This window comes from Ilyonectria robusta (genome assembly GCF_021365365.1).
Source record: "Ilyonectria robusta strain PMI_751 chromosome Unknown BGZ61scaffold_19, whole genome shotgun sequence".
NCBI lineage: Eukaryota > Fungi > Ascomycota > Sordariomycetes > Hypocreales > Nectriaceae > Ilyonectria > Ilyonectria robusta.
This window is the reverse complement of record NW_025764453.1, coordinates 83,275-109,557: the sequence shown is the minus strand read 5'-3', so window position 1 is coordinate 109,557 and position 26,283 is coordinate 83,275. Positions and strand designations below refer to the sequence as shown.

Genomic DNA, 26,283 nt, shown 5'->3' with positions numbered 1-26,283 from the left:
CCACCAGTTGGCTCTGACAGACCTGGGACGGCGGACTAGAGATGGGCATTCCCCTGGGAGGCCCTGGAGGGGGGGGGGGGAGGACCCAAGCCCAAGGGCTGAATAACGTGGTCTGGGAAATGAGACGTTGGACGGCCGTGGGCTGGTGCGGAAGACGGCCCTTTCTGAGAGAGCTGGCGGATCCGAAAAGGCGGAAGGAGAAATAGAGCTATAGCAGCCGGAGCGGAGCGTATTCGTACATGGCAGATGCGTCTCCAAGGTAGTTCTTCACCATCCGTCCGTCAGATCGTCCAGGGATGCGGCTCTGGTCAGCCAGTCCCGCGTGCCGTGTGGGCAACGTCACCAACGGGCTGGGGCGCCGTCGTGTGTGACGGCCCCGTGCAGCCGACTACGAAGGTTAGTTACAGGGCAATAAATAAAATGTGTTGCCAGTGCTGCCAGCGGTGGTATGACATGGGATGACGAGCGCTTGCGGATGCCATGTCGGTGGCTTGGTTGCTTGGATGCTTGGTTGCTTTTGATCGCCCTTCAATCATCTCTGGCGCGGCTCGTTTTGCTTTGGCCTCCCTGTGCTCGTCCATTCTAGGCCATTCTTGTCTCTGCCCATGACCGAGCGCGGGTTGACTCGTCACAAGAAATCCGTCCACTCACACCGAGATATGTCACCGCCGCCAGTTCGGGCTCACCGTTCCAGGTCCCAACGCGACGCCACCCCATCCTCGCGCAGCTCTTACGCAGGGCGTCTCTTCTAGAATCGAGCTTGGAAAGGGATCCCCTGGCGACCAGCGCAGTCCCAGCGCCAGCCGATCCTTGGGACCCCCACATCCAGCGAATCCCTGGAATCCGTGGAATAACTGGAATCTCTTCTCCCCCCGGCTAACACGCCCCCTGATCAATGATGCCCCGGCCCGTCACCCACTCGTCACCGGCCCTCCATGGCCACTCCAGCTCGCTCACCTTGGCCCAGAATCACATTCAAACCGCTGCTGGCCGTCGCCTTTGACATTTGCCGCGCCGTTGGGGAATCGGCTACCGCCGCTCGCTCCCGTCTGTCCACACAAGTCAGGCGGCGACGATGAACACAAGTGCCATGCAACCACGGCTCCTCAACATCCCAGGTTGAGATCCCGTCCAGCTCACCATCCGACAACAAAGCTAACAGAAACTCGCCCACCCCTGCCGATCCTAGTACAGTAAAAAACAAGTACAGGGGGGCTTGGATACCATACCTAGGTCAGATATCAGGGGTGGGCGCTGACCGCCATAGACCGCAACATCAGTAGGTTAGTAGCTAAAAAGCCACGCGAACGTGCGTGCGGGCAGCCTTAAATTATTTCACGGGGCACCTCCCAAAAATTTAAGACAGCAACTCTGTCTTCGCTTTTCGTCTTCACAAAAAAAAACCCCTAGGTTACCGAAAATTTGCTGTCCCTGTCTCTGGCATTCAGTCGCTCTTTATCTTTGCTGCTTCGCCCTCTTCACATCCTGCCGCCATCCTCGATCCATACCTCGGACACTTCTGACACCTCCGTCACCTCCCTGATCAACGAAGCCCTCGCGCTGCCCACCACCGACCACACAGAAGCATGGCCCGCGGACCTTACGACACCACTGGCGTGATAAAGCCCAATGCACCCAAACCGCCCAAGCCTGGAAAGAAGATTACCTGTCGGCCATAGAGCTTGCTTCTTCGAATTTCCTGCTCCGCGATACGTTCACGAGCTGTGTTGAACAGGTGTGTACCCCGGCCCGTTCCTGCAACAGTACCCTTGAGCGTGGGCTGACTTTCCAAGTTTCACACAGCAATCACTCGGATGCACAGCACACCGACCGAGCAATGATCTCGACCGCCGAATAAAAATGAAAGGGGTTACCGAGGTGTTGGGGAGTTTTGCTTTTTGGCCTCGGCCTGGCTGGATGGGAAAAAATAGACGGGGCCCTCAATCTTTGGAGATATTCACTTGAATACCACGGGAGGGCAAGCGCTCACGCGCATAGAATCGACCATACACATGAGCCCCTTCCGGACTTGGGAGGATAATAATCACTGAAAAGACATGCTTTCCGAGATCATTTCATGAAATTCAGGCGGTGCCCGTTGCCAAGACCTATGGTCTTGTCGAGTAGGGCCATTCGATCGTGACGTGTTTGTAGATCGATTCCCAACGTAACGGCCCGAAACGGGGCCCATATCGAGACCGAGAGACGTTGGGCTCGCAGACGAACACGCGAGGTGCGTTGTACATTAGCGGTTTGCAGCGTGAACCAGTCTTCTGGGTTGGTGGGGACCTGATGTGGGACCAGCTGGAGAACTGGGATAGAGACGAAGGCTAGCGACGCAGGAGCGCCAGACTGTCCTCCCGAGCTTTCTACTCCAGACTGCGCTTCGCGATCGATGCGGCCGAGTTGTGGGGCGTATCCGTCAAGTTCTCGTGGAGCGTGGAGGCTAATGAAAAATCCGGGGCATGAGGCTAGCTGCGTCATTGAGCTGGGCGTGGATTCCAGTGAGATAGCAGTCCTGGGGTAGTGCACAAGCCAGCTGAAGGACATGAAGGACAAGTGGAACGATAATGACGATTCGGATGACGGTGATCGACAAAAGGAAAATGAAGATGAAGATCAAGTGTGGGTAAAGGGAGAGAAAAGGAAGAGAGTTCAGCTTGAGGGGCGGAAGGAGCCTGCTCTTTCAGCATTGGGTGCTTGGGATGGTGCGGGGAGTCGCAAGGCTGTCGATCAATTCCCGGAGACAGAGGCATTCAATACCACAAGTATGTCAATTAACTTAAATTGGAAGAGTTCGGGATCATCGTGCCGGATTCCGATAATCAGATGTTCACTTGATAACAGCCTTGGTGATCGGGAGGCGGGAACCTTTGATGGCAACGGCTAACGACCCGAGACGGCTAGTAACGTGACGCGGATGATGTGGGGTTGAAGGAGCTGAAACGACGGGAGAATGGAGGAAGCTTCCAAAGGAGGATTGAAGATAGCTGATCTTCCGTCAGGAAAAGAGATGATGGAGGGCAGCGGGACGAGCTCTGGATTTGAGAAGCTTTATATTTACGGGACCTACCCCAGATTTGGGAGTGGGGGTGGGGAAGACTGCATCGTGGGCGCGCCGACCCGTTGGCCAGTTTGGGATTCCGGACCCTCTCCAGCCTTGCGCCATCTTTTGCGGTGGATAAGGACGATGAGAGAAAATGGCTCATGATGGTCCACGGACAGATTTGGAGGTCCCGTCTTATCGATATCTGCCGTGCGTGGTTGAACGAAGCACGTCCCATGTGTCGGGGCGGTCGAGATGCCAAGACGAGAGCGATGGCGGCTATCGACCACCGCCCTCTTATGTGCAAGGTTGAGGTCGGGGTAAAGTAGACGGCAACCTGCTACCGTCCCGTGACGACTCGGCCATGTACGTACTTTTCATACCTCACTGAGCATTGCAATGTATACGCGGGTTATCATGTACAGAAATAGCTCTCTCCAACATCGAGAGCTGCCCACACGGTGCAGTGGCGTGGTGTGGTGACCTGTTTGGCTGACTAGAGCACGATAAGGACCATCACACGACAACACCTCACCGACGGTCCACGTCGTCCATAGAGGAGAAGCAATCATTATGGTGACTCGCTACCACCAAGCAGAAATAGTCTATTTTACGAGTCTTTGTTGTGAAGGACTGGGAATCTCCGGTTCCCGTAGCAGCGTTGCCCGTGTGCGGTGTGCGCCTCAGCGAATGGCTCCAGCAATGGGCTGATGTGCTTGGGTGAGTCGTATCACTGCGGTTCGCATCCAATCCCTCCCCACGCGCCCGCCCGTGCTCAAACAGGCAGGGCGGCTGGGAGGCATCATGGGCAGGTCGCAGGATGTGGTCCCTATTTGCAGCGTAGCCTCAGCTGCACAGACACGCAGAGAGAAGATATCCCGGATGCACGCGCGGGATGCCGGCCGCGATTGACACCCTGGTGACGCCGGAACCTTGACGCCTGGCGCCTGGTAAAGATAGAGGTAGCAATTGGGTGAAACCGGTGTGTTTGAGATGCTAGGAGGTGTTAAGGCTGATATTGATAGGGGCCATTATAATGGCATGGCTTTGGGCACCTCCCCTCATACTCTAGACACTGCTCTCGTTGTTTCTTGCGGCTTGAAAATGTCATGTGTAAGTGAGCCTTCCCCTCCTCTCCCTCCCCCCTTCCGGGGAACCATTAGCACCACCCGGACCGCTGAGCGGTACAAGAGCGCGGGCGAAGTTTGCGTGCATTACAGGTACCCGAGGGATCCTAGGCTCCTTTTGACCAAGTTGGGGTCTAAATAAAGCATAGCGCCCAGTGCAAACACGACTCCACCCACAGCTTTGGTTGCCGGTGAGGGCTGCTGGGATGCCCAGAGCTGTCAGCACACCACGGCAAACCTGTGGCCCATCCGCACCCACGAGGCAGCTGTCGCATCACTGCCCGTTCAAGCGACCAGATTCCGGTTTGGGCGGCTCAGGGCCGATGTCGTGCCCCTGTTTGGCTGCGTGCCTGTGTGCCTGTTTGGCTGCGTACCTGCGTACCTGGCAGTTTCGCGGCATGGGTGTTCTTACCGCCTCCGCTACACGAAAAATCCACTCTCGCAAAGGGCCGTTTTGCCTCTTCTCTCCGCAAACCGCCAGCCTCTTCCAGCAAGTGCTGCAACCCACGGCCCACCAACCTCGTCCGCTCCCCGACTCTTCCAGTCGACCAGTCCCTAATCAAGCGAACCACGTCTCTAGCCCCCGCCGCCCAGCCTCAGACAAGTTAGCGACCCAATGGTCTCGCCCACCATGGACCGGCCCCGGCTCCGGATGGCCTACCCATTGGCTCGACGGCTCCTCCACGACGATATCGACTAGGCCGGACTCCGCTACTGCGGCGCCGAGGCGTCTTCACCCAACGAACAGCGCAGCACTTGCGGTGACAGCTGGCCGCCCTTTGCTCCCTGGTCTCAAATCATCGTACACCGCCAGAGCAAGTCTCCACGCGGCCCGCATCCGCTGCGTCCGCCGTCTCGTTCTGGCCCATGAGCGACTTCGACTCCAAGCTGGAGGGGCGCGCAATGCGTGGCCTAGACGCACTACAAAACCGGCGCTGCCTGCGCATCTCCCTCCAACTCACGAGGCTTGCTCTCTGGAGTCTGCTGGTCGTGTCCCAATCAAAGTCATAGGCCTGCACCGGGCGAGCTGATGGCCCCTCCGGCACCTCCTCACCTTTCTTGCTCTCCACCTCTTTAATGACAACGCCGCCCTGCAAGGGCCAGTTGCTCATGATCGGTTACTAACACCGTCATGGCTTTCCTGGAAACCATCGCTGCCCTCTCGTGGCAGCAGACCGCATGTCTGCTTGCAGTCATCTGGGTCCTCTACGTCGTCCAGCTGGTCATCACCCGGCTATGGCTCAGCCCGCTGGCCCATATCCCCGGCCCCAAGCTGGCGGCCCTAACTCAATACTATGAGTTCTACTACGACATTGTCCTGGGGGGACAATACACCTTCAAGATCCTCGACATGCACGAACGATATGGCCCCATCGTTCGCATCAACCCCTGGGAGGTCCATGTAGGAGACCCCGAGTTCTTCTCGGAGCTCTACGCTGGACCTGGCCGTCGCCGAGACAAGTGGAGTTTCTACACTCAGCAGGTAAGCCAGACGTCAAAACTCCAATGGATCAGAACCGTGGCTAACAAACAATCAGTTCGGTGCTCCTCGTAAGCAACCTTCCTCTCAGGACATTTTTTCAGCTGGGACTGACAATGTAACAGAGAGCGCTCTTGCGACCGTCGACCACAACCTCCACAAGTTGCGGCGAAGCGCGCTGAACCCTTTCTTCTCAACTCAAAGTGTGCGCAAATTGCAGCCAGTGATTGAGGAGCGAGGGGATGCTCTTTTGGACTCATTTCGGAACTACGCTCGTGTGTCAAACGGCCAGCCTCTGGACGTCATGTACCCTTTTTCGGCCTACACTAACGGTACGGAGTATTGCATCACTCGGTCAATGCAAATACTAACATGACTTGCAGATGTAATCAACGAGTATGCTTTTGCTCGAAGCGATCACTTGGGTACGTTGACACTCTAGCCCGCTCGAAAACGGCCATACTAACAAATCGCAGTCGAGGAGTCGGACTTTGGCGCCGAGGTTACCAATAACCTTCTCATTGGCACACACATGGGCCCGTGGGTCAAGCACGTCAACTGGGTGCTCACACTCGTCAATGCTCTGCCCGAGTCTATCTCGAGTCGATGCGTACCTGGTAAGATACTCGGAGCTACACAAATTCAAGCGAACCGTGCTGACCAAACATAGGATGGGGTGGATTCTTGAAGATGAAGAACGACATCCTCGATCAAATTCACAGCATCGAAACCCAGCAAACCACAGACAAATGGACGCTCGACGGGAGCCACCCTACCATCTTCCATGAGCTGCTCTCATCGAAGACACTCCCCGCCCGGGAGAAGACGCCGTCACGCCTCGCACAGGAGGGTCAGATTCTCGTTCAAGGAGGAACCCTGACCACCTCCTGGGCCATGTCACTGGCGACGTTCCACCTCTTGAACCGCCCATCTACTCTGCGCAAGCTCCGCGATGAACTCTTTGAAGCCATTCCCGACCCTACTGAGGTTGTGCCTTTGGCGAAGCTAGAGAACCTCCCGTACCTTCGCGGGGTTGTTAAGGAAGCCCTGCGCCTTGGCATCGGGACTAGCAGTCGATTGGCTCGTGTTGCACCAGACGAGACTCTCGTCTATTACGACCGAGACAACGACAAGGAGTGGCATCTTCCTCCAGGCTCCGTCGTGGGCATGAGCCCCTACCAGACCGTCATGGACGACTCCATCTTCTACGACGCCAAGGGATTCCACCCCGAACGTTGGGTCGAGGATGGCGAGCACCTGGAGAAATATCTTACAATCTTCTGTGCTGGCACTCGGGTCTGCCTGGGCATGGCTCTCGCGCATGCTGAAATTTATTTGATGCTGGCCAAGCTGTTTCGACAGTGGGGAAGTGGCGGCGTCGTTTTCGGCAGCGACGAAGGAGACGTAAGAGACGGAGACGTTGGATATCTCAGCATTTACGAAACACGGGTTCGGGATTGCGAAATGGCGGCGGATTACTTTATCCCCATCCCCTACAAGGTTGGTTCCTTTCGGTTGAGTCTAATACCCACACACGATGCTAACAGTCTACAGGGATCCGAGGGTCTCCGCTTCGTCTTTGAGGCTTACTGAACAACAACGACAAAGGTCATAAATATTCAATGACTGGTAGGTTCCATGTGACTTTACTTTGCATTCTGTTAGCGATGGAACGATTGTACGACATGGGCGGATTTTCAAGCTCACATGATGAACGAGAATTTGATGAGTTGACGCTGTATGCCTCAGATGGCAACGATTTGCGTGTTCAGTCTTGTTTTGTTATCATTTACTTTGTCCCAGTCTCTTCTCTGGAGAGGCTTCTTTCGATTTCTTGTTTTTGCATTTTTGCATTTTTTCGATTTATTGACTCGCTGGAGTTTGTTCTGCTGGGCATCAGCACGCCGCTTCGTGTTCAGGGGGATGAGGTTTTTGTGGATGGAGGCGGGAACCACACCGAATCTCCCATCGCCGCCGACGATGGCGCACGGGCAGCTTTCCTTTGTCGGATTCTTGACGAAATACCCGTCGGATCTATTGATGATCATGACATATTCCATACCTACCGATGGTCTGGGTCCATTGCCAGCTGATGGCACGAAACGAACGAACCACACGAAAACAAAAATTTCTCAAGAAACAAACAAACAACCAAACCAACAAACTAAACCAAACCAAACATACTCTAAATACAAAATAAACTTTACTCTTGAAGTGAACCAAGCTCGTCCAATCTCCCCTCCCTTTCTCTCAGTGCCGCTTTTCCACTTTCCACACGTTCCTCTCCAGTAAGCAGTCTCACTCTCACATAAGAATATCACCTCAGACTATCACATAAGAATATGACGCCAATGTGCCCCTAGCTACGGATACGCCCAGATCCGATTGATGATTTAGGAAGCTCCCCCAGGCCAATCCCGCCCGATCCAAGTGGCTCGGCACAGCACGGCAGCCCGGCAGTGGAGCCTTCCGACTTCCCCCAGCGCCGAGGCCTACTAAATTTACGTAGTACTACGGAGTAGAGCCAAAAACCCCTAAAATACAGGGACAGGGGCGCCCCGAAACGTCCGCCCGCGGCATCCATCAGCGGCATCCACCACTGAAGGGCAGCGGCTCCATTTCTTCGTCCAACCAGCGTCGCCTCAAATCAGGACAGGAGGGCCATCTGACGATCGCGTTCCACCACTTCTACGACGTTTCGTGTCTTCTTCCTTCTCAGTTCCGTCTCTGTTTCCGCAATCTCTTCTACCGCGCCGTTCGCTCGTTTCCCATGCTCTATTCTTGACCTTGTAGCGCTCCATTCGTCTGTCCTGCTCTCTTCGGCGCATTCACCGTCCACGATGACGTCCGTCGAACCGGCTGCGAGGAAGAAGGTCCTCCGTGTCATCACCATCTCCCTCCTCCTCGACCTGGTAAGACACTCAATCAACCGCCCATTCTCGAGCCCGCGCGTCTTCTAACCGACCTCCAATCTAGATCTCCTTCACCTTCATCCTCCCGCTGTTCCCGAAGCTCCTCGAGTTCTACCGCGACCACGAAGGCCCAGAGCTCGACGCCGATGGCCCCGCGACGCTCCTCCAGTCGGTCCTCAGCGGCCTCCACCGATACAAGGCTGCCTTTTCCCGTCCGATTGATTCGCGACATGACATTGTGCTGCTGGGCGGCGCTCTAGGCTCCATCTTCTCGTAGGTTCATCCCTGCGTCCACGCTCCCACGTGCGACTTGCTAACGGCGGCATCCGCGGATAGACTCCTCCAGGCCGTTGCCTCCCCCCTCATCGGCGCCTTCTCCGACCGCTACGGCCGACGCAAGGCTCTCCTGGCTTCCATGTGCGGCAACATCCTCTCGGTGCTGCTATGGGTCGCCGCCGTCGACTTCCGAACCTTCATTGCCAGCCGCGTTGTCGGCGGCCTCTCGGAGGGCAACGTCCAGCTCGCAACGGCTATGGCAAGTGACATCTCGGACGAGTCCAACCGCGGCGCGACCATGGCCATGATTGGCGCGTGCTTCTCGATTGCCTTCACTTTCGGACCTGGCCTGGGCGCATGGCTTAGCACCATCTCGACCGTGGCTGCCAACCCCTTTGCGACGGCGGCTGGATTCAGCCTGGCGCTGATTGTGGTCGAGACCGTCTACCTATACTTCTGTCTCCCCGAGACATTGCCCTCTATGACGGGCAAGGAGCAAAAGGGGAAGAATCCCAAGAAGGTGGCACCCAAGAAGATCGAGCGAACCAACTCTCACTTCCTTCTCAATGCGGTCCACTTTGTCTTCTTGCTCTTCTTCTCCGGCATGGAGAGCTCGCTATCGTTTATGACGTACGAGCTATTCTCTTTCACCTCAGCGAAGAACGGAAGATTGCTCGGCTACGTCGGCCTCGTGGCATCTATCCTCCAGGGTGGTGTCACACGCCGTCTCCCGCCGCTCTTGTCCGTTCGCATTGGTGTACTCGCTTGTCTTACATCCTTCGTCCTCCTCAGCCAGGTGTCAAGCGTCGGCGGTCTGTACCTGGCGGCGACGTGCCTCGCAATGACTTCGGCCACCGTCGTCACCGGTCTGAATGCGCTGAGCAGCTTCGAGGCCCACGAGGATGAGCGCGGCAACAAACTCGGCATGCTGCGAAGCTGGGGCCAACTTGGCCGCGGGCTGGGACCCATTCTGTTCACCAGCGTATACTGGTGGGCGGGTCGCGAGGTAGCATACGGCATGGGAGCGACCGGTATTGCGGTCGTGGCTACGACTGTATTCCTTGGACTGAAGACGCCTAAGGCCATGCTCGCCGCAAAGGCTAAGAAGGCTGTTGAATGATGTGTTGATATGTACTTTGTAACTACTTTTAAGGATATTGATTATGGGCGGAACTGTACATTACGAATTTGTATGTATACGGATGGCGATCATGTAGAGTAAGAGCGGCTTTCTGAGAAACTAAGCAGTCTTGCCGGGTATGAATGTTGGAGATTGGATAGAGGCGACCAATGTTGATACAATAATGCAAACAAATGAGATGAAATACTCACTGAGAGCAATTTGGTGAATGCCAGCATAGGCCGTCCTAGCCCTCATGGCTTGTTGGGAAAGCCGCGCCCCGTAACTGGTTCGTCGCATCGTATTGTGATGCCTCACGCCAAAACACCACATATGTGGTTGAGCACCGCACTCTACGATTAAAAAGGGAATAGAACGAAATCCACCCCTAATTGAGACCGGAGGCTTGCGTTTTTCGAGAGACCCAGAGTTGCAAAAAACAAAGAAGCAAAAAGAAAAATCACCCGCACCCGGATTTGCACCGGGATCCTTGGCTAGTTCCTATACTGTTATAGGAATCCAACGAGTTAACTATTACTCTATACGGGCCATACCGCTCGACCAGACGGGAGTCTGCTCGATTGTTGAAGATGCCGTTGCTAATTGTGTCCTTTAAGCCTAGGCGCGGTTGGGTTGGCGGTTTGACGGTTGGCGGGAAGTGTTTGCCAGCTGGCGCGCGGGTGACTGCAGGCAGCTATGGGGCTCTCGGCGGGACGGTAACAAGAGACGAGATTGGAGCCTATCGGGGTCGACAAGGGAGGAAACGGCGAAAGGTCGGAGGATTTCGTGTGATTCATTATCGGTTGGTTTCCGGTCGGTGCTGTTTCTGTTCATACTGTTGGTTCGTCTGTAGACCACCCGGGGGAAGTCATCGTGTTGCACAATCCCGCCACCGCGACACTGTACTACAGAGACGTCTGGAAAATCGGGGTTCTTTCGAGTTGATGCTGAGATCACCGTCCAACTTTCGAATTGCTTCGGAATATCCGTAAGAGGATGTAAGGATTTAAGTAGTGGGGGGGGCCTTGGTTTTATACCTCCTCGGCGAGGTATGGGTTCTGGGAACTCTGCTGGGGCTAGGGAGACGGGGCATACCCAATTGAATTAGACATGCACGGGACAGTATAATGGGACCATATTACACACATATACCGCATTTAGATGGAGCGCAGGGGATTAGGCCGTTACATAGGACTTGAATGAGATCACAGTCGGCCGAGTTACCCTGGATCAAGAGATTTGTCTTTTTTCTCGGTAGAATTTCAGTCATGCTTACTCACGGTCAATAGAATGAGCTGGATAACTTCTACGTAGTACAGTTGCAGGATGAGTTTTCTGGGCGATTACGGTGGAACGTTGTGTGGTCGTTGTGGTCGTTGTGGTCGTTGTGGTCGTAATCCATCGGTGGCTGCTTCACGGGATGGGGCCATGGGGGCGGTAAGCGATGGATGCGGCATGGAGAGCAGAGAACAAGAGGGAAAAAGTAACAAAAGAAATCCACTCATGGAACCACAGTGGACAAACCTCTGTCCATTCCCACCTCTGCCAGAATAGCCGCCCAGTGAATGTGGTCCTGGTTGAAACATCCAAGGGTGGAAGGGAGAGCGGCCTGATGGTGGTCTAGGTCGCAGTGAGCCGCGTTTCGCAGAGCGGTGGGCAAGCAACAAGTGGGATGGGGCATCTTTTTGGCAATTTGATGGGCTGTCAGTGGTCCGGCGCAAACCAAACGATGTCCAGCGGTTCTGCAAGTCGGCCTGGATGTTGGAGCAACCTGCTCTGATGGGAATGGGTCGGGCACGGCTTGCCGCGCAGGGGAGGTGAGGTGCATGAGAAAGCTTGCGCGGATCCACCGTGGCTGGAATGGCTGGAAATTTTTCTCTCTCTGCCCCTCCTCAGCAACCCTGGCGTTTGCTTTGTTTGGCCCAGAAATGTCCATTCTCGTTGTGGTTGTCCGGGGGGTGGTTTTGCTAGCAGCTCCAGTAGCTTGGCTGGTGGAGCTCTGGCACTGCAGCAACAGCAGAGAGGGGGAGGGGGAGGGGCAGGTTTTTTTTTTGGTCGCGAAAACGAGTCGGGGATGAGACGAGACAAGACACGCAACGAAGACAGTGACACGCACGTACGACATGGCGATACGGCAAGTGTTGCCAACGGGGGCGGAGTGAGATATCTCATGGGTAAAGGGTTCTGGATGCTTCATTTGTGTTTTTGCCTCGGTAGAATGAGATCTCGATTGGTCTTTAATGCGACTCGGAGCTGCAATGCAATCCAACAACCCCTCCGATAAGCCCTGGTGGAGGGGCGGCGCTGCGTTGCATGCCTGTAAGTTGGGCCTGTCTGTGTCTGGCATTGTGTTTTTTTTTCTGTGGCGAGCAGAAACACGGTGGCAACCGCTAGTGGTGGGGCATGACGTCCCTCCCACAAGGGTGCCCGCGCGAAGATGCACGACGAGCGAAGGAGGGGCAGCATCGCGTCCAGCGCCGAGAAAGCTCCCCTCCCCCGCCCGCTCGAGAGACGAAAACAACAAACGGACGGAGCAAATTTTTGTGTGTGTGCGCGGGAGCTGCTCGCCACTGAGCTCGGCCAGCTACCTAGGTAGGTAGTCTGACGGCAAACAGTGAATCATGCCCGAGGTGTCATGCTATGCTGCCTGATGCCCGTTTGACACACGCCGAGCAAACCCGAGCTCTCTGGTCCCTCCCTCATAGCTCCGTGACTCACGCCGCCTCTTCTTTGTCCCGTTCACACGCACTGTTGCGTTGGGCTGACAAGAGGTGAGGGGCGAAGCAGGTTGGGCAGAAGGTCCCACGGGCGGACAAGCAGGGGGGAGCAAGCATCGAAATCCACTCTGCCACCGAAAGCAACCACCACTACCACACACCACCAGGCCCTTTGTTGAATTTTAGGCCGTGGTGAAATTTTTTCTTTCCCTCGAGCGTGGCCGTCGTGGGCGTGCAAAGTCCCCGCAGGTATCTGCTAGCAGATGCCATGTACCTCGCCGGTCCTGCCAGCCCTCCACCTGTTTGGAGGGCGAGATGTCGCTGCGTAGGTGTCTTTTCTGACGGCCGCGAACACAGCCGGAGAGAGAGAGAGGATGGGATATGGCCAGCGTAGATAGAGCGGTTTCAGCGCAACAGTAATTCAATACGGATATCTTCACGCTTCACGCTGAGCAGTGATTCATACCCTAGAATGCGCCGCCGCTTGTGCTCGCTTGCAGTTTGTGAAGCGCGCACGAAACAGTCCCCCGCTGTTGCTGTGGCAAAGCGTGGCCGCGAGACATCCCACCTGGAGAGACATTGCGCGTAGACGGCCATCGACGACGACGGGCATGAGCCAGCTCGAGCTTCATCCACAGCAGCGCAATATCGCGATGCCATCTAGCTACACGCTCCCTCTATCCCCGTGTCCCTCGTAGACTTGCGCCTGATGCCCCGTGAGATGCGCTCCATGGCACGGCGCCCACTGCCAAAGGCCTCGTACCATTCCTCTGGCCGATCATGCCCCGCCTCGATCAAGACGATGGACTGGACCCCTCTGGTACCACCCGGCAAGCGGCCTCTGCCCCGCTCTGATTGGGCCCAGGCCGTCGAAAACTGCCAGTGCGAGGGCCGAAAAAAACCTCAGTCCTGTTAGGGCTTGCCAGTCTGTGCCAGCTGGTTGCCCCGCGCGCGCAGCTGCCTCTTCCCCCCACCCCTCCCCCTCCACCCGCCCGCCGGTCGCCTTTTAAATCTTCTCCTCCCACCACCGGGTTTGAAATTTTTCTTCTCTTCTGCTCTTCGTCTCGCATACCCGGTTCAAGCATCCGATCTGCGATTTTGTATGTGCCCTCCACCTCAAGGCGCCTTGCTTCCTCGCTCGGCCTCTTGCTTCTTCATCACCCTTCACCTGCTAACACGTCGGCTGCAGCACGAATTTAAACAAACCGAATTCAGACACAAAACCGCCAAAATGGGTAAGGAGGACAAGACTCACCTCAACGTCGTGGTCATCGTAAGTTCACCCCGCATGGATATCTCATCGCGACTGTTCACTGACCTGATTCTCTAGGGGTTCGTACCACTTCTCTCCAAGACTGAGTTCTCACCAAGCAGCTTGCTGACACCCTCGACAGCCACGTCGACTCTGGCAAGTCGACCACTGTAAGTTTTCCCGCCGTCTTATCTCGGTCGTCCTACCCCGCCATAACCATCGCGGGGTGTCTTATCGCAGCTTGCTAACACTCATCGACAGACCGGTCACTTGATCTACCAGTGCGGTGGTATCGACAAGCGAACCATCGAGAAGTTCGAGAAGGTTGGTCCTCTTTTCCCGATTCTGCCCTCAACGACCGTCGATTTCAACGTCGCTGCGTCTGCCCACGAAGCACAACCCCTCACCCTTCGATCAAAAATTTTCACCCACCCTCCATTGTTTTTTTGGTGGGGGCGAATTTTACCCCGCCGCACACTGGTGGTTGAAATTTACCCCGCCCCACCACAGCATCATTAAATCATCATCGCGGGACTCTTCACACGCTGTGCACAGAATACTGACAGTGCCCTCTTACAGGAAGCTGCCGAGCTCGGCAAGGGTTCCTTCAAGTATGCCTGGGTTCTTGACAAGCTCAAGGCCGAGCGTGAGCGTGGTATCACCATCGACATTGCCCTGTGGAAGTTCGAGACTCCCCGCTACTTTGTCACCGTCATTGGTAAGCTGTCACTGGCTCTGAGTTTCTTCACTTGGCATACTCTAACTCTCACTCAACAGATGCCCCCGGTCACCGTGACTTCATCAAGAACATGATTACTGGTACTTCCCAGGCCGATTGCGCTATTCTCATCATTGCCGCCGGTACTGGTGAGTTCGAGGCTGGTATCTCCAAGGATGGCCAGACCCGTGAGCACGCTCTTCTCGCCTACACCCTGGGTGTCAAGAACCTCATCGTCGCCATCAACAAGATGGACACCACCAAGTGGTCCGAGTCCCGATTCCAGGAGATCATCAAGGAGACCTCCAACTTCATCAAGAAGGTCGGCTACAACCCCAAGGCTGTCGCTTTCGTCCCCATCTCCGGCTTCAACGGTGACAACATGCTTACCCAGTCCACCAACTGCCCCTGGTACAAGGGATGGGAGCGTGAGACCAAGGCTGGCAAGTACTCTGGCAAGACCCTCCTCGAGGCCATTGACTCCATCGAGCCCCCCAAGCGTCCCCTTGACAAGCCCCTCCGTCTTCCCCTCCAGGATGTCTACAAGATCGGTGGTATTGGAACGGTGCCCGTCGGCCGTATCGAGACTGGTGTTATCAAGCCCGGTATGGTCGTTACCTTCGCTCCTTCCAACGTCACCACTGAAGTCAAGTCCGTCGAGATGCACCACGAGCAGCTCTCCGAGGGTCTCCCCGGTGACAACGTCGGCTTCAACGTGAAGAACGTCTCCGTCAAGGAGATCCGACGTGGAAACGTCGCTGGTGACTCCAAGAACGACCCCCCTATGGGTGCCGCTTCCTTCACCGCCCAGGTCATTGTCCTCAACCACCCTGGCCAGGTCGGTGCCGGTTACGCTCCCGTTCTCGATTGCCACACTGCCCACATTGCCTGCAAGTTCGCCGAGATCCAGGAGAAGATTGACCGACGTACCGGAAAGTCCACTGAGACCGCCCCCAAGTTCATCAAGTCTGGTGACTCCGCCATCGTCAAGATGGTTCCCTCCAAGCCCATGTGTGTTGAGGCTTTCACCGACTACCCTCCTCTGGGCCGATTCGCCGTCCGTGACATGCGTCAGACCGTCGCTGTCGGTGTCATCAAGGCCGTCGAGAAGGCTGCTGCCGGCTCTGGCAAGGTACGTTCTCATTACCTATTCACTTGTTGCCTTCCAATCACTAACTTTGTCTTCACTAGGTCACCAAGTCCGCTGCCAAGGCTACCAAGAAGTAAACAGCTTTCTTCTGAAGCAACTTCCTCGCCCGGGATCTCAGCACTACGATCTCGTGCTCATGGGTTGATGTACTCACTTCTACGACGATACGATCTTCCTTGCTTTGCATGAGCACTCGGCTTTGTCTTGGGGCGCATATTGAGAGGCTGGGATCAGGCATACTGCGTCGGAACTTCTCATGTTGTGCTAAACAACCAAAAATAAAATAGAGTCCAGAAGTGATTTATGCAAAATTTCTTGTCTCCCATGAATGTGATGTGATGTGTGATGATTGTGATGCTTGTTGTCGCTCCCTCCCTGCCGATGGACGCTCGATAGCTGGTTGACCCGACGGTTGGCCTGCACGACTCACCCGTCCGTACTTTGTCCTGCCCGTTGCTTGACCCTCTTGTAAGAGGATTGCGTGAGAGGTGCCCCACGTCTGCCCATTGACAATGCTTTGCGCCCGAAATGGTATTGCGTTCAATACATGCCGTCTTGAGATTTCGTGTTCTTACATCAACTATAACTACACTTTTAGTTTACATAATTATTCGTCTATTCCCAGTGCCGTTTTTTTTTACATGCCTTCGTCTATTTGTTCTTTTTGTCGGCTGTGTCGTCAACGTTCATCCCCGCTTGTGACTCCGTAGTTTTGGTCGTCGGCTGCTCGACGGACGAATCCTCAGCGTCCTCCTTCGGGTAAGTCGACTCGTTCCGCGCTCCAGTTGGTTGCATTTGAGCGTTGTCTTGGTGAGAGGGTGGTGTTGTAGTCGCTTTGTGGGAGGTCCCCTTGGAGGACTGGGCCGTCTCGTCTGCTTCGGACTTGAGCTCCTCCCACTCTTCCACGGCCCGCGCCATGGTCTCAGAGGATGCCTCTGCCGCCTTTTGCTGAGTGGACTGCTTATCCAACCCGAACATCTTGACCAACTCGGCCTCAATCTCCGCGGTCGACAGTTCGTTGTCCTCGATCTCATCATCGTTGAAGTCGTCGTCCTCCCACGCATCATCAAAGGTGAACCGGTCGGTGTCAGCTTCGTTGGAGTCCTGTCTGACGAAGTCGGCCTTGCTTGCCGCATTGCCGACAGACAGGCTGCTATCCTTCGCTTGTGATGAGGGGCTCCTTTTCGGCCTTGTCGAGATCCGGAATGGGTCACCCTCGTCCAAGTTCTCATTCGCCGTGGTGCGATTGCTCTTCTTGCCCTTTCGGCGCTTCGTAGGTGCCTTGAACTGATCGAGCTGGTCTCCGGCCCTGCTTGAAAACTGCCTGAAGAAGGCTCTTTCGTCTACCACAGGCGCCACGGGAGCCTTGGGCTTTGATGCCTCCCGTTTGATAGGGTCCTCGGTAGTCTTCTCGGTAGGCTTTTCAACAGGCTTCTTAGCGAGCTTTCGCGGAGTTTCCACAGCAGACTCCTCCACAGGCTTCTCCGCAGGTTCGTCAACGAGGGCTTCAACAGACTTATCGGCAAGCTTTGCCAGAGGTTCCTTAGCAGACCCCTCAACGGGCTCCTCCGCTGGCTTCTCCGCAAGCTTCTCTTGAGGATCCTCAGACTCCTTAGTAGGCTTCTCAACTGATACCTCAGCAGGCTCCTCGGCGGACTTGTCAGCAGGTTTCGCATCAAGCTTGAGGTCTTTAGACTTCTTGGCCTTCTTCGCAGCCAACTTCGAAGCGGCCCATTCCTCCTTGAGCTTCTTTTCCTTGGCAGCCTTATCCGCCTTGTCCGCCTTCCGCTGAGCCAACTCCCTCTTCTCCTCCTCGGGGTCAAATTCCGACACGACGAAATCCTCACCAAGTTCCTCGGCGGGGAGATCGTAACTGAAGTCTTCAAATTGCTGCGCCTTGACCGACTTGTGGCCCTCAACCCATGAGAAGAACTTTCCTGTAGCTACACCTTCGACTACCCGGAGGAAGCTCTCACGCTGTTCGCCTTGAAAGGCACTTGCAGGGGCTCCTGGGCGGCCCGCTTGGAGAGCGAGCTCCTGACGCCTGCCGCCATGCTGACCAGCCTCGATAAGGGAGTAACGTAGAGTGTGACCGTTCAAGGGAATCTCGATATTCTGGTGAATTTCGATACCGCGGAAGGCATAGAGCACATCGGCTGAGATCTGTGACTTCTTACCACCCTTCGACCGAGTGCTCAGCCACTGCTCAGGAATAGAGAGAGTCACCTCCTTGGGAGTCTGGAGGCGACCGTCGCGGAGATTGAAGTCGGCAATTTCGAGAAAGCTTTGAAGCTGTGGCTGATCGATGTCAAGGGGGAGATGGCGCTCATTGACGAGACGCACGTCAACGCTCTGGGCAGGAAGCATGACGTCGTCGACGTGCCAAGGGACAGCACACTGGAGAGTCGCGTCTTCGGGGATTTTGAAATCCACAATGTCGGTTTCTGGCGTGATTGGGATATGCAGACGAACGGGGGGTCCCTTGCTCTCGGGGCTCGTCAAGCGGTCGACACTAGGTGAGAATTTGAGGATAATGGCTGTCGATTGGCTTAGAGGTTCGTCGTCGTCGGGCTTGAGGGCAGAAAATGATGCTGGGTGAGGAGTGACGGGCGACAAGAGGCGGCGCTTCCGAGAGAGCTTGGTCGTCGACTGGTGTGCCTCAGAGTGGAGGAGATGGCCAAATGTCGCAGTGGTGAAATTGCTGCTGAGTCTGCCAGCGTACTCTGGGAGTGATACCGACTTGGCTAGGTCCAGGGGCCATTCAGGAGCATCATTAGTGATGCCCATAGGTGCCACATATCGTAGCCACTTGCGAAGTTTATCCCTCCATGCCATGCTCCTTCGCTCTCGGTTGAAGCCCACGAAGATGCCACCAGTGCCACTGGTAGGTTCCAATGAAGGAATACACTCAACCGTTTCGACGAGGCCGCGACTTGGGAGGGTGGTTAGTAGCCGAAGAACGGTATCCGCCTTGCCTTCGTTTTGAGCGTGAGGTGCGGTGATGGGGTCCTTTTGCTCGGAGAACCACGAGACTTGAAGGTGCTTCATTGTTATCAGCACGAGATAACATGGTATTGAGAGTTAGATGACATACCGCATCCTTGCCTTGCTTGTGAAGTTTGAGGGAGGTAGATGTGATGCGGGCAAGTTCTTCTAGTTCTGTGGACGACGGGATATGCTTGGTGAGCTGGCCAATGGGTAGCATGCGATGTTGGACGTTTTTTAGATGCTGATCAAGCCGTTCTAGGATGGCATAGGTTGGGGCCTTCCGGGCTGTGATGTTGAGGCGGCACTCGGTGGATGTTGTCGAGAGCTTCTCGTTGTTGGACTCGTCGAGAAAGTCATTCCTGGCTCCCTTCAAAAAGGGTCTCATACCGACTTTGACAAATTATCAGTTGACGCTCGTGTGATTTTAGACGTTACTTACGGGCAAGAAACTTGAAGTAGTGAGGGTCAACCCAGATGAAGGCTTGGCCCAACGCATCTACATGTTCTTGAATGCCAATCTTCCACTTCTGGACAATGAGTTTCTGAACAAAAGAGTATTTGAACGCCAGTTTCTCGGCGACTGGTAGGGATTTGAATGGGGTCCAGGGCATCTGCTTCATGATCCAGGGATAATTGCCCAGCGGTGTATCCTCGAGTCCCGCCTCCATTTCGTAATCACGCATGTATTCTCTGAGCTGGTCGACCGTAAAGCCGTTGAATAGAGCCCTGGACAGTTTCTCAAAGTCTCTCATTCGCAGAGCTCTGCTGTCGGGCCGCAGCTCATTGATGTTGGCCCAAATGTGGTGTCTAGAATTAGCATCGTCGCCACCATTCGTCGGGTCGAATCGTTTCCAATCAACATCCGAGGTAGGAAGCAGAGGCTTCTCCAAAATCTCCCTGGCAGCCCTTCTCTCAATGCGCATCTTGTTCGGGTTCTTGATGATGATGGCGTCGGCGGGGACACCGAGCGCTGATACGCCGAGGGGTTGGTTGTGGAGGAGGTTGTGGCGTAGCTTGTTGTTGGATTGAGAGCCTGGCGGATCGAAGTCGGGAATAACTGGGAGTTCGAACATGGAATCGGATGAGGAGTCGGAACGGGGCTTCGATCGAGGTTTGGTAGAAGATGCAGATGGTTGCTCGGAGGGGGGGTCGGTGAATGTATTGCGGTCTCTTCTGGGGTTCGAGGATGGATTTCTGGCCTGACTGCTTGTAGTTGGAGCTCCGGCAACATCGGAAAGGAATTTGTCGATCTCGGCGGCGATAGAGCTGTCGGCGTTGTGTAATGCGGGCGAATCCCACTCGGCATCGTCTTCGTCGACATCTTTTGGCGGTTCTGGGGTTTCCTCCGCCTTGTCAATCGACCTCTTCGCATTCCCACCAAATAGCTTATCAGATATCAGGGCCTCAATCTCGGCGTTGAACTGAGGGGGGGGATCCGAGTCGGAGGCAAAGCGCCGCCGTTGAAGCAAGCCATCTTGACGGGGAAGCGCGCGGAAGCCCAGCACCGCGCTGCGTTGTGTAAGGCCGACCCGACAGGCTTGGCAGATGCGCGATGCACGCGCTGCCCTTGAGATCATGGGTAGTACAAGAGTTGAAAAATCGCGGACATTAATAAGGTGCAATGCGACACCGTAGCGAGCTCAATAAGAAGTGTCGATGATGTATGGAGGATGCTAGGAAATTTTGACCGATAAGCGATAAGTGATAATTGATAAGCGATAAGGTTAATTGTCAACGCGTCTCGAATCCGATCGCGTCTAAGCCCCCTCCAGCTTGTCTTTGTCCTTACAACCCAGTCCGTCTTTGTTCTCAATTTCCATTGTCGCAATTGCACCGCGTTTTGTCCAAATAAAGTCTAAAATATTGTTGCCGTTAAAATGCCTCCGTCGCAAAGAAGGCGCCGTCCCGTACGTGATTCACGATTCGACAAGGCGCAAAAGCTGACGAAAGTGGCAGGTCGAGGACGACGAATCCGAAGAAGACGCCCGCCCTCCACAGCGTCGCCATCGTGTAGATTCGGACGCAGAGCCTGAAGAAGAAGCAAGTGACGACGATACGGATATGGACGCCCACCCTGGTCAAAGTGCCGACGACCAACTGGCCAAGAAATTGATCCGATATGCGATTTCTTGCGAGTACTCGAGAACAGTAATACGGCGAGATGGAATTAAAGAGCGAGGTGAGCGCAAACAGGACTCGGCTACTGAGGTTCCATCTAATACCTCGCGCAGTTCTTGGAAATCAAGGGCGAGCATTTAAGCGCATCTTCGCGGTGGCGCAAATACAGCTAAAGGAAGTCTGGGGTATGGAACTTCGGGAACTGCCGGTCAGGGAGAAAATGACCTTGCAAGAGAAACGCCAAGGTGAGCATCAGTCTCCTACAGCTTCCGGCTCTTGGCTAACGTTGATCTATAGCGATGAAGAGCAATTCACAACCGAAGATAGGATCAGGCGCCTACATCCTCTCCTCAACATTGCCAAGCGCCTACCGAACAGCAACTATTCTGACCCCTTCCAAAACCCCGAGCTCAGACGACGAGGCAACCTACACAGCCTTCTACACCATGGTCATATCTATGATTTGGCTCAACAGCGGCGAGCTGAGCGACCAGAAGCTGAAGCGATACCTCACACGACTGAACGCGGACCAGAACGTCTCAATGGATAAGACGGATATTGTTCTCAAGAAAATGGAGAGACAAGGCTACGTGATCAAGAAGATAGACAGGCCACCTGTGGGCCAGGATGGCGACCAAACAGTCAGCTGGCATGTTGGACCCCGTGCCAAAGAAGAGGTCGGCTTGGATGGTGTTATGGGCATGGTTCGGGAAGTGTATGGAGAGTGGAATCCCGATCTCGAGAGTAAGCTTCGCTCTAGCTTGAACATCAAGGAGCGGACGGCCGATGGGGATGAGGAAGTCGCGGAAGGGGACGTGAGTCGAAGGCAGACGATGGATGTCGAGGAATGACAACGAGTAATACCTATGATACCCAAAAACGTATTCAAAAGGTCCGCAACACCAGGACAGCAGCACAACAATGTTAAGCAAGCATCTTATTTGGTACCGTATTTGTTCCCTTCCGCAGGGGTATCTTTCCTAGAACGCCAAATGTAGACCAAACTCATACCAGACTCCGGGACTTGCAACGCAGGTCTAATCATGTCCTAAATCTCCGTCGTCGCCTATGTTTCACGAGGAGGCGGGGCTCCGCAAGGCTGTATCATTTTCTGCAAACCCAGTTGTCAGCAGAAGTTTCGATTTCCGGCGCATGGTCGCAAGACGTACCCGAATCATCTGCGCCCGGACCTTGATAACGGGCTCGTTTTCCGCCAGCGCAATGTACGAGACCAGCGGTCGGTGGCCGGCGATCGAGGAGTAGGTGTCGCGCTGGATGTTGGTGCGCCATTCCCAGCTGGTGGTGTCTGGATGGCCAGTACCGACGTACTTGGCCTGGAGGCGCTCGAGTTCTTGCTGGTTGCGGAGCTTGTCGGCCTGGGAGGGGGTTAGCGACTGGAGAAGCAGCACTATGGGGCTAAGGGGATGCTACCATTGTAATTGAATATGTGACGGAATATGAATTCGAGGCGGTGGTGTAGTTGAGGAGAGTAAATCTGTTTTCGGTAGAGCTTGGAGCATCGCGATGCTTGGCCGGAGTATTTGCGGGCGCGACGTCGCTAGAACTCCGGCTAAATCCATTGTCACAGTGATGTCAGGTCGGCAACGCTCTCTCACCTCCCTTGACGAGACTCAAGATCATGTAAGATGCCACAACAAACGCGACTAATTCTGATAAATAAGCATATTTCAATTGGGGGCTTAATTCACTGGGCATCGTCACTATATCACCAGTCCGTCTTGGGATCGCGAACAACTTGCCTGTCTCACTCAGCTTGTCCAGGGGCGAACCAGTCGACGTTTGAGAGGATCGCATCCGAAGCATCAACCCGAATTGTGGCGTGAAAAGGATTCCTCGCTTGGGCGAGCCCACAATTCAGTCCGAGTTCTCCAGGATGACCCCATCCGCCAAATATGCTCTGCCAGAGCACTGGACGGAGCTCAGTGCCGCAAGGGAACACAGACAACAGTGTACCGACCAAGTGAACACCGTGAGGAGGGAGTGTGCTGCCGGGTGCGGGAAGAAGGATGTCGTGGAATGCCCAGATTGCTTCTCAAAGACGTTGGACTTGATGCGGGCACGTTACTGCGATGCCGAAGACCGGGAGTGGTTCTCACAACGGAGGGCCTTTCTCAACGAGTTGGACATGCTGTTCGCCGACGCCAAGGACCACAAGGTCGACGTGAAATTCATCGAGGATCAGATTGAATCGGAGAAGGAGGCGTGGTACCGATGGGTCCTGCGGATGTACCCAGAGTTCCTCACGGCTGGCGACAGTGGCGTGGACCGGGACGAGTTGAGGGGGATGCTGGACGACCCGGACCGGTCACGACAAGAACTCATCGAGAGGGTCTGGGAAGGCGTTGGAAAACCAGCCAGGTGGTCTTCCGACGTAGACACGCTCGTGGACAAGATGACAGGCGCCAAAAGCGACGCGTCCGAGCTGAAGAAGCTGTACATCACATACCTCTTCAAAGACCGGTCAACGGGCAAGGTGCTGCAGCACGCGCAAAAGTACCTCGACGCATACGAAGCTAGCGACGCGATGCCGCTCGAGGAGGTCATCGACCGCATCGCCCAGGACCATCGGGCCAGCATGAACACGCAACCGCAACGCGACAGCCACAAGGCGCGCCTCGACGAGCTGCGCAGAGCCAAGACGGCGTTTGAGCAGAACAGACTCCAGGCTAAGCGTCTGGGAGCTCAAGTGCCTGCGGTCGCCGAGGAGCTGTACCACCTCCCGCCGTGTGCCGTGTGCGAAAGAAAGGTCGACCCCAAGGATGTGTTTTCATGCTCGCTCTGCCAGGTCATGACGCAGATTGGTGGCAAGAAGAAGCTGACGGTGTACTGCTCGACCGAGTGCTACCGCAAGGGACAGGTATGGCCCGTGAATTGATGGGTGTGTTGACGCGGATATTGACAGCAAGCAGGACGACCACGTGGAGAAGGATCACGACTGCGAGGCTGGCGACAACTGCGTGCAGAACCTGGACGAGGACGTCGAAATGGACGACGGGACTCAACAAAGCGTAGTCTGCAACGACTGCATCACGGCGAAGCAGTCGACCATCTACTGCTCCTCACGATGCGCGATGCAGAATCTGTCACGGCACAGGGAAGCCAAGCACGGGGTCAAGACGGCGACGGACGAGATCAGATCGCTCGTGTCACCGCTGTGGGAGCTGGTGGAGAAGACGATCAAGGAAGGCAACTCTGGGTTGAAGTTTTCGGTTGCCGATTGAGGCATGTTGGAGGGAGCGTGTGTAGGCTGGGGTTGTTTGTATTAATAGGTCGAAAAGGAATACCCGGAAATGATAGAGATGCTCCATGGTGAGACTCTTGTGGGAAACTGCTGATGAGACGCCTGATCTAACTTCTGATCGCTACGGAGCGGTGCAGTGATACAACTCCATCTAAATGCCCAAACACTCAAAGTGACCACCAGTCTCGGGCAATGTCAGGGTCTATAGCATGTGCCCGGAAGACCATTGAGCAAGACCCTCTGCTAAGAACTGTATAGATGGCCAGCGTCTTGTTACCAATAAGCCACTAGATTTTAAGAACCACTCACATGCCTGAGCTTCAGAGGCATCATCGCGCTTGGTTGATCGCGAGGGCTGAAGAGGTTGATTTAGGCATCGGGCGTCAATTGCTGGTAACGGGGGTTCAGGTAGACTTTTCGTCTTTTGCTCGGTCCAGCCGCCTTGGTTTATGCTGTGATTTAGCATCAAGTGCAACACCAAGCATCGTCTAGCCCGTGAACTAAATGATATTAGAGCCCATCGCCAGTAGAAGAGTCAAGGTAAGGTAGGACAAAGTACCGCGATTTATCTTTATTATTTGTGAAAATATAGTATTTCATTCTTAAATGATTTTTCCTTTTTTTTTATTTACGTATTTTATGTTTTTATTAAATTTTTAAGAATTATTTATTCTTATTTCCTCAAGAATATCTTAGTATGAAGCAGCAGAAGATACTAGTCCAAGCATGTACGTGCAACCTTTCTGCGCCGAATTGTACCCTAGCATAATGTTGGACGTGGGCGTAATCGCAGGGGCAGCAACCGACGCGATCTAGCTCAAAGCTTTGCGAAGAACTCGAGTAATCCACGCCTTGAACTCGCCCTCAATCCAAACTACGATTACAGAGAGGGCAGCTTGGAGTTGATACATCCCGTAAATTGTGCTGCTGTTGCCGATTCGAAAGTCTCGATCGAGAATATGCTGGATGAGACTTAGCTTAACACCGAGAGAAGGGCTCACGAGAAAGGCTCAGGAGAAACTCACAATTTCAGTCTGCGCATCTACCGCAAACATGAGAATCCAAGTTCCGTTTACAACCTGGATGATAGGAACAGTGATGATTCGCTCCTCATCGCCACCACGTCTCATGATGCTCCGAATACTTTCATGCCATGCTGCTATCCAAACGCCTAGCTGGACTTTTGCTGCTTCAATATTGCCGGCGGACGTTTTTGTTTCAATAAATACTGGCGCTGGCCGAGTTTTGAGGGGGTAGTATGCTGTTTGGTTGACGGTCGCTGTGGGCGAGGAATTTGTGAATGTTTTAATGAGGGCCTCGAGATCCTCGTCGGGAGTAAGGATTAGCGCAAAGTCTAGGCTGATGTTATCGGCTCGACTCTGACGGAGGAGAATGAAGTGAGTTCGGAGAGGAGAGGATAATGGACTATGGTGTTCCAGGCAGCCTCGGAGCGATGCAGGTCGAATGACTCGTTGGAGAGCTTGACTAGCTCCAGCATACGACGATGTTTATCAGCAACAGAGCGGTCAGAGGGCTGGGTACTTGTCCTAGTACTCTGAGTATCGGCCGTTTTGTCCGCCTGCTGCCACATGTATGGACGAATATTCCTGGAATTCATGCTTGGGTCATCAGCAAGGGTGGGTGGTAGGATCCCCTCGCTGTGCTCTGCCATAACGAGAGCATCGTAAAGATCCTGGACATTAGATGGAAGCGCGGTTTCCATGTCCGTCTCCATTTTAAAATGCACTGGCCGATCAAGGGTTAACAAGTCAGCCATCTTCCTGTACTGCTTCGACGGACTCGACACGGAATATCTGGTGGATCTGCACTTGGCTTTGTTTAGCGATGCGTCGTCAATGTCTGGAAGGGGATCGTGGGGCGGGCTGGAGATGACAATGGTCTGGATCCACGCGTGAATCGCATCAGGGTGCATTCCGAAGGAATTGGAGGCTGATTGCTGTGGCCGTGATAGACCATTGACTATTGTTGTGGTTGCTCCGACAACTTACTACCCTCAGCGGAGTGGAGTGGCGGCGGCCGGCTGCCTGTGACGTGTGACGGGGTTAAGTTCCGAAGCGCGCCGGCGATATGGAGCCCGCACCGGGACGTCTTTGGCC

General features: G+C 54.7%; 11 protein-coding genes and 1 non-coding gene across 12 annotated transcripts; 6 read left to right on the top strand and 6 right to left on the bottom strand.

Annotated features, from left to right (window-relative positions):
* Positions 1–935: 935 nt before the first annotated feature.
* Positions 936–1,523, top strand: BGZ61DRAFT_481567 (uncharacterized protein; the record flags this gene model as incomplete). The annotated part of the gene is made up of 3 exons (XM_046249303.1): positions 936–1,061; positions 1,234–1,309; positions 1,411–1,523. The coding sequence occupies 3 exons, from the start codon at positions 936–938 to the stop codon at positions 1,521–1,523; spliced, it is 315 nt and encodes a 104-aa protein (XP_046100242.1).
* Positions 1,524–2,070: 547 nt separating this feature from the next.
* BGZ61DRAFT_481566 (uncharacterized protein) lies at positions 2,071–2,550 on the bottom strand (the record flags this gene model as incomplete). Its single annotated transcript, XM_046249302.1, has 1 exon — positions 2,071–2,550. The coding sequence occupies one exon, from the start codon at positions 2,548–2,550 to the stop codon at positions 2,071–2,073; it is 480 nt and encodes a 159-aa protein (XP_046100241.1).
* Positions 2,551–5,305: 2,755 nt separating this feature from the next.
* Positions 5,306–7,246, top strand: BGZ61DRAFT_496679 (cytochrome P450; the record flags this gene model as incomplete). Its single annotated transcript, XM_046251046.1, has 6 exons — positions 5,306–5,656; positions 5,712–5,985; positions 6,037–6,078; positions 6,130–6,270; positions 6,324–7,153; positions 7,208–7,246. The coding sequence occupies 6 exons, from the start codon at positions 5,306–5,308 to the stop codon at positions 7,244–7,246; spliced, it is 1,677 nt and encodes a 558-aa protein (XP_046100240.1).
* A 989-nt stretch (positions 7,247–8,235) lies between these two features.
* Positions 8,236–9,961, top strand: BGZ61DRAFT_508273 (major facilitator superfamily domain-containing protein; the record flags this gene model as incomplete). The annotated part of the gene is made up of 3 exons (XM_046251953.1): positions 8,236–8,565; positions 8,630–8,838; positions 8,902–9,961. The coding sequence occupies exons 1-3, from the start codon at positions 8,494–8,496 to the stop codon at positions 9,959–9,961; spliced, it is 1,341 nt and encodes a 446-aa protein (XP_046100239.1). The 5' UTR covers positions 8,236–8,493.
* Positions 9,962–10,422: 461 nt separating this feature from the next.
* BGZ61DRAFT_t164 lies at positions 10,423–10,510 on the bottom strand. The gene has a single exon. It is a non-coding gene; the product is annotated as a tRNA-Arg (tRNA).
* An 810-nt stretch (positions 10,511–11,320) lies between these two features.
* BGZ61DRAFT_457291 (uncharacterized protein) lies at positions 11,321–12,257 on the bottom strand. The gene has a single exon (XM_046246635.1). The coding sequence runs from the start codon at positions 12,156–12,158 to the stop codon at positions 11,463–11,465; it is 696 nt and encodes a 231-aa protein (XP_046100238.1). The 5' UTR covers positions 12,159–12,257; the 3' UTR covers positions 11,321–11,462.
* Positions 12,258–13,716: 1,459 nt separating this feature from the next.
* BGZ61DRAFT_457288 (P-loop containing nucleoside triphosphate hydrolase protein) lies at positions 13,717–16,109 on the top strand. The gene is made up of 7 exons (XM_046246634.1): positions 13,717–13,778; positions 13,868–13,951; positions 14,071–14,100; positions 14,192–14,254; positions 14,510–14,648; positions 14,708–15,780; positions 15,840–16,109. The coding sequence occupies exons 2-7, from the start codon at positions 13,910–13,912 to the stop codon at positions 15,873–15,875; spliced, it is 1,383 nt and encodes a 460-aa protein (XP_046100237.1). The 5' UTR covers positions 13,717–13,778; positions 13,868–13,909; the 3' UTR covers positions 15,876–16,109.
* Positions 16,042–20,423, bottom strand: BGZ61DRAFT_426317 (mitochondrial inner-membrane-bound regulator-domain-containing protein). The gene is made up of 3 exons (XM_046243678.1): positions 19,226–20,423; positions 18,893–19,176; positions 16,042–18,840 (listed from the first exon to the last, which is right to left on the bottom strand). The coding sequence occupies exons 1-3, from the start codon at positions 20,361–20,363 to the stop codon at positions 16,450–16,452; spliced, it is 3,813 nt and encodes a 1,270-aa protein (XP_046100236.1). The 5' UTR covers positions 20,364–20,423; the 3' UTR covers positions 16,042–16,449.
* Positions 20,424–20,571: 148 nt separating this feature from the next.
* Positions 20,572–21,894, top strand: BGZ61DRAFT_71354 (MAGE family-domain-containing protein). The gene is made up of 4 exons (XM_046257014.1): positions 20,572–20,693; positions 20,743–20,965; positions 21,018–21,149; positions 21,202–21,894. The coding sequence occupies exons 1-4, from the start codon at positions 20,664–20,666 to the stop codon at positions 21,753–21,755; spliced, it is 939 nt and encodes a 312-aa protein (XP_046100235.1). The 5' UTR covers positions 20,572–20,663; the 3' UTR covers positions 21,756–21,894.
* A 76-nt stretch (positions 21,895–21,970) lies between these two features.
* Positions 21,971–22,484, bottom strand: BGZ61DRAFT_535907 (splicing factor 3B subunit 10-domain-containing protein; the record flags this gene model as incomplete). Its single annotated transcript, XM_046254326.1, has 4 exons — positions 21,971–22,015; positions 22,074–22,280; positions 22,336–22,399; positions 22,459–22,484. 4 exons carry the CDS (start codon positions 22,482–22,484, stop codon positions 21,971–21,973), a joined length of 342 nt encoding a protein of 113 aa, XP_046100234.1.
* Positions 22,485–22,798: 314 nt separating this feature from the next.
* On the top strand, positions 22,799–24,146 carry BGZ61DRAFT_360179 (uncharacterized protein; the record flags this gene model as incomplete). The annotated part of the gene is made up of 2 exons (XM_046241146.1): positions 22,799–23,782; positions 23,835–24,146. 2 exons carry the CDS (start codon positions 22,799–22,801, stop codon positions 24,144–24,146), a joined length of 1,296 nt encoding a protein of 431 aa, XP_046100233.1.
* Positions 24,147–24,767: 621 nt separating this feature from the next.
* Positions 24,768–25,901, bottom strand: BGZ61DRAFT_590981 (uncharacterized protein; the record flags this gene model as incomplete). The annotated part of the gene is made up of 3 exons (XM_046256665.1): positions 24,768–25,128; positions 25,192–25,491; positions 25,551–25,901. 3 exons carry the CDS (start codon positions 25,899–25,901, stop codon positions 24,979–24,981), a joined length of 801 nt encoding a protein of 266 aa, XP_046100232.1. The 3' UTR covers positions 24,768–24,978.
* Between the last annotated feature and the right edge of the window lie 382 nt (positions 25,902–26,283).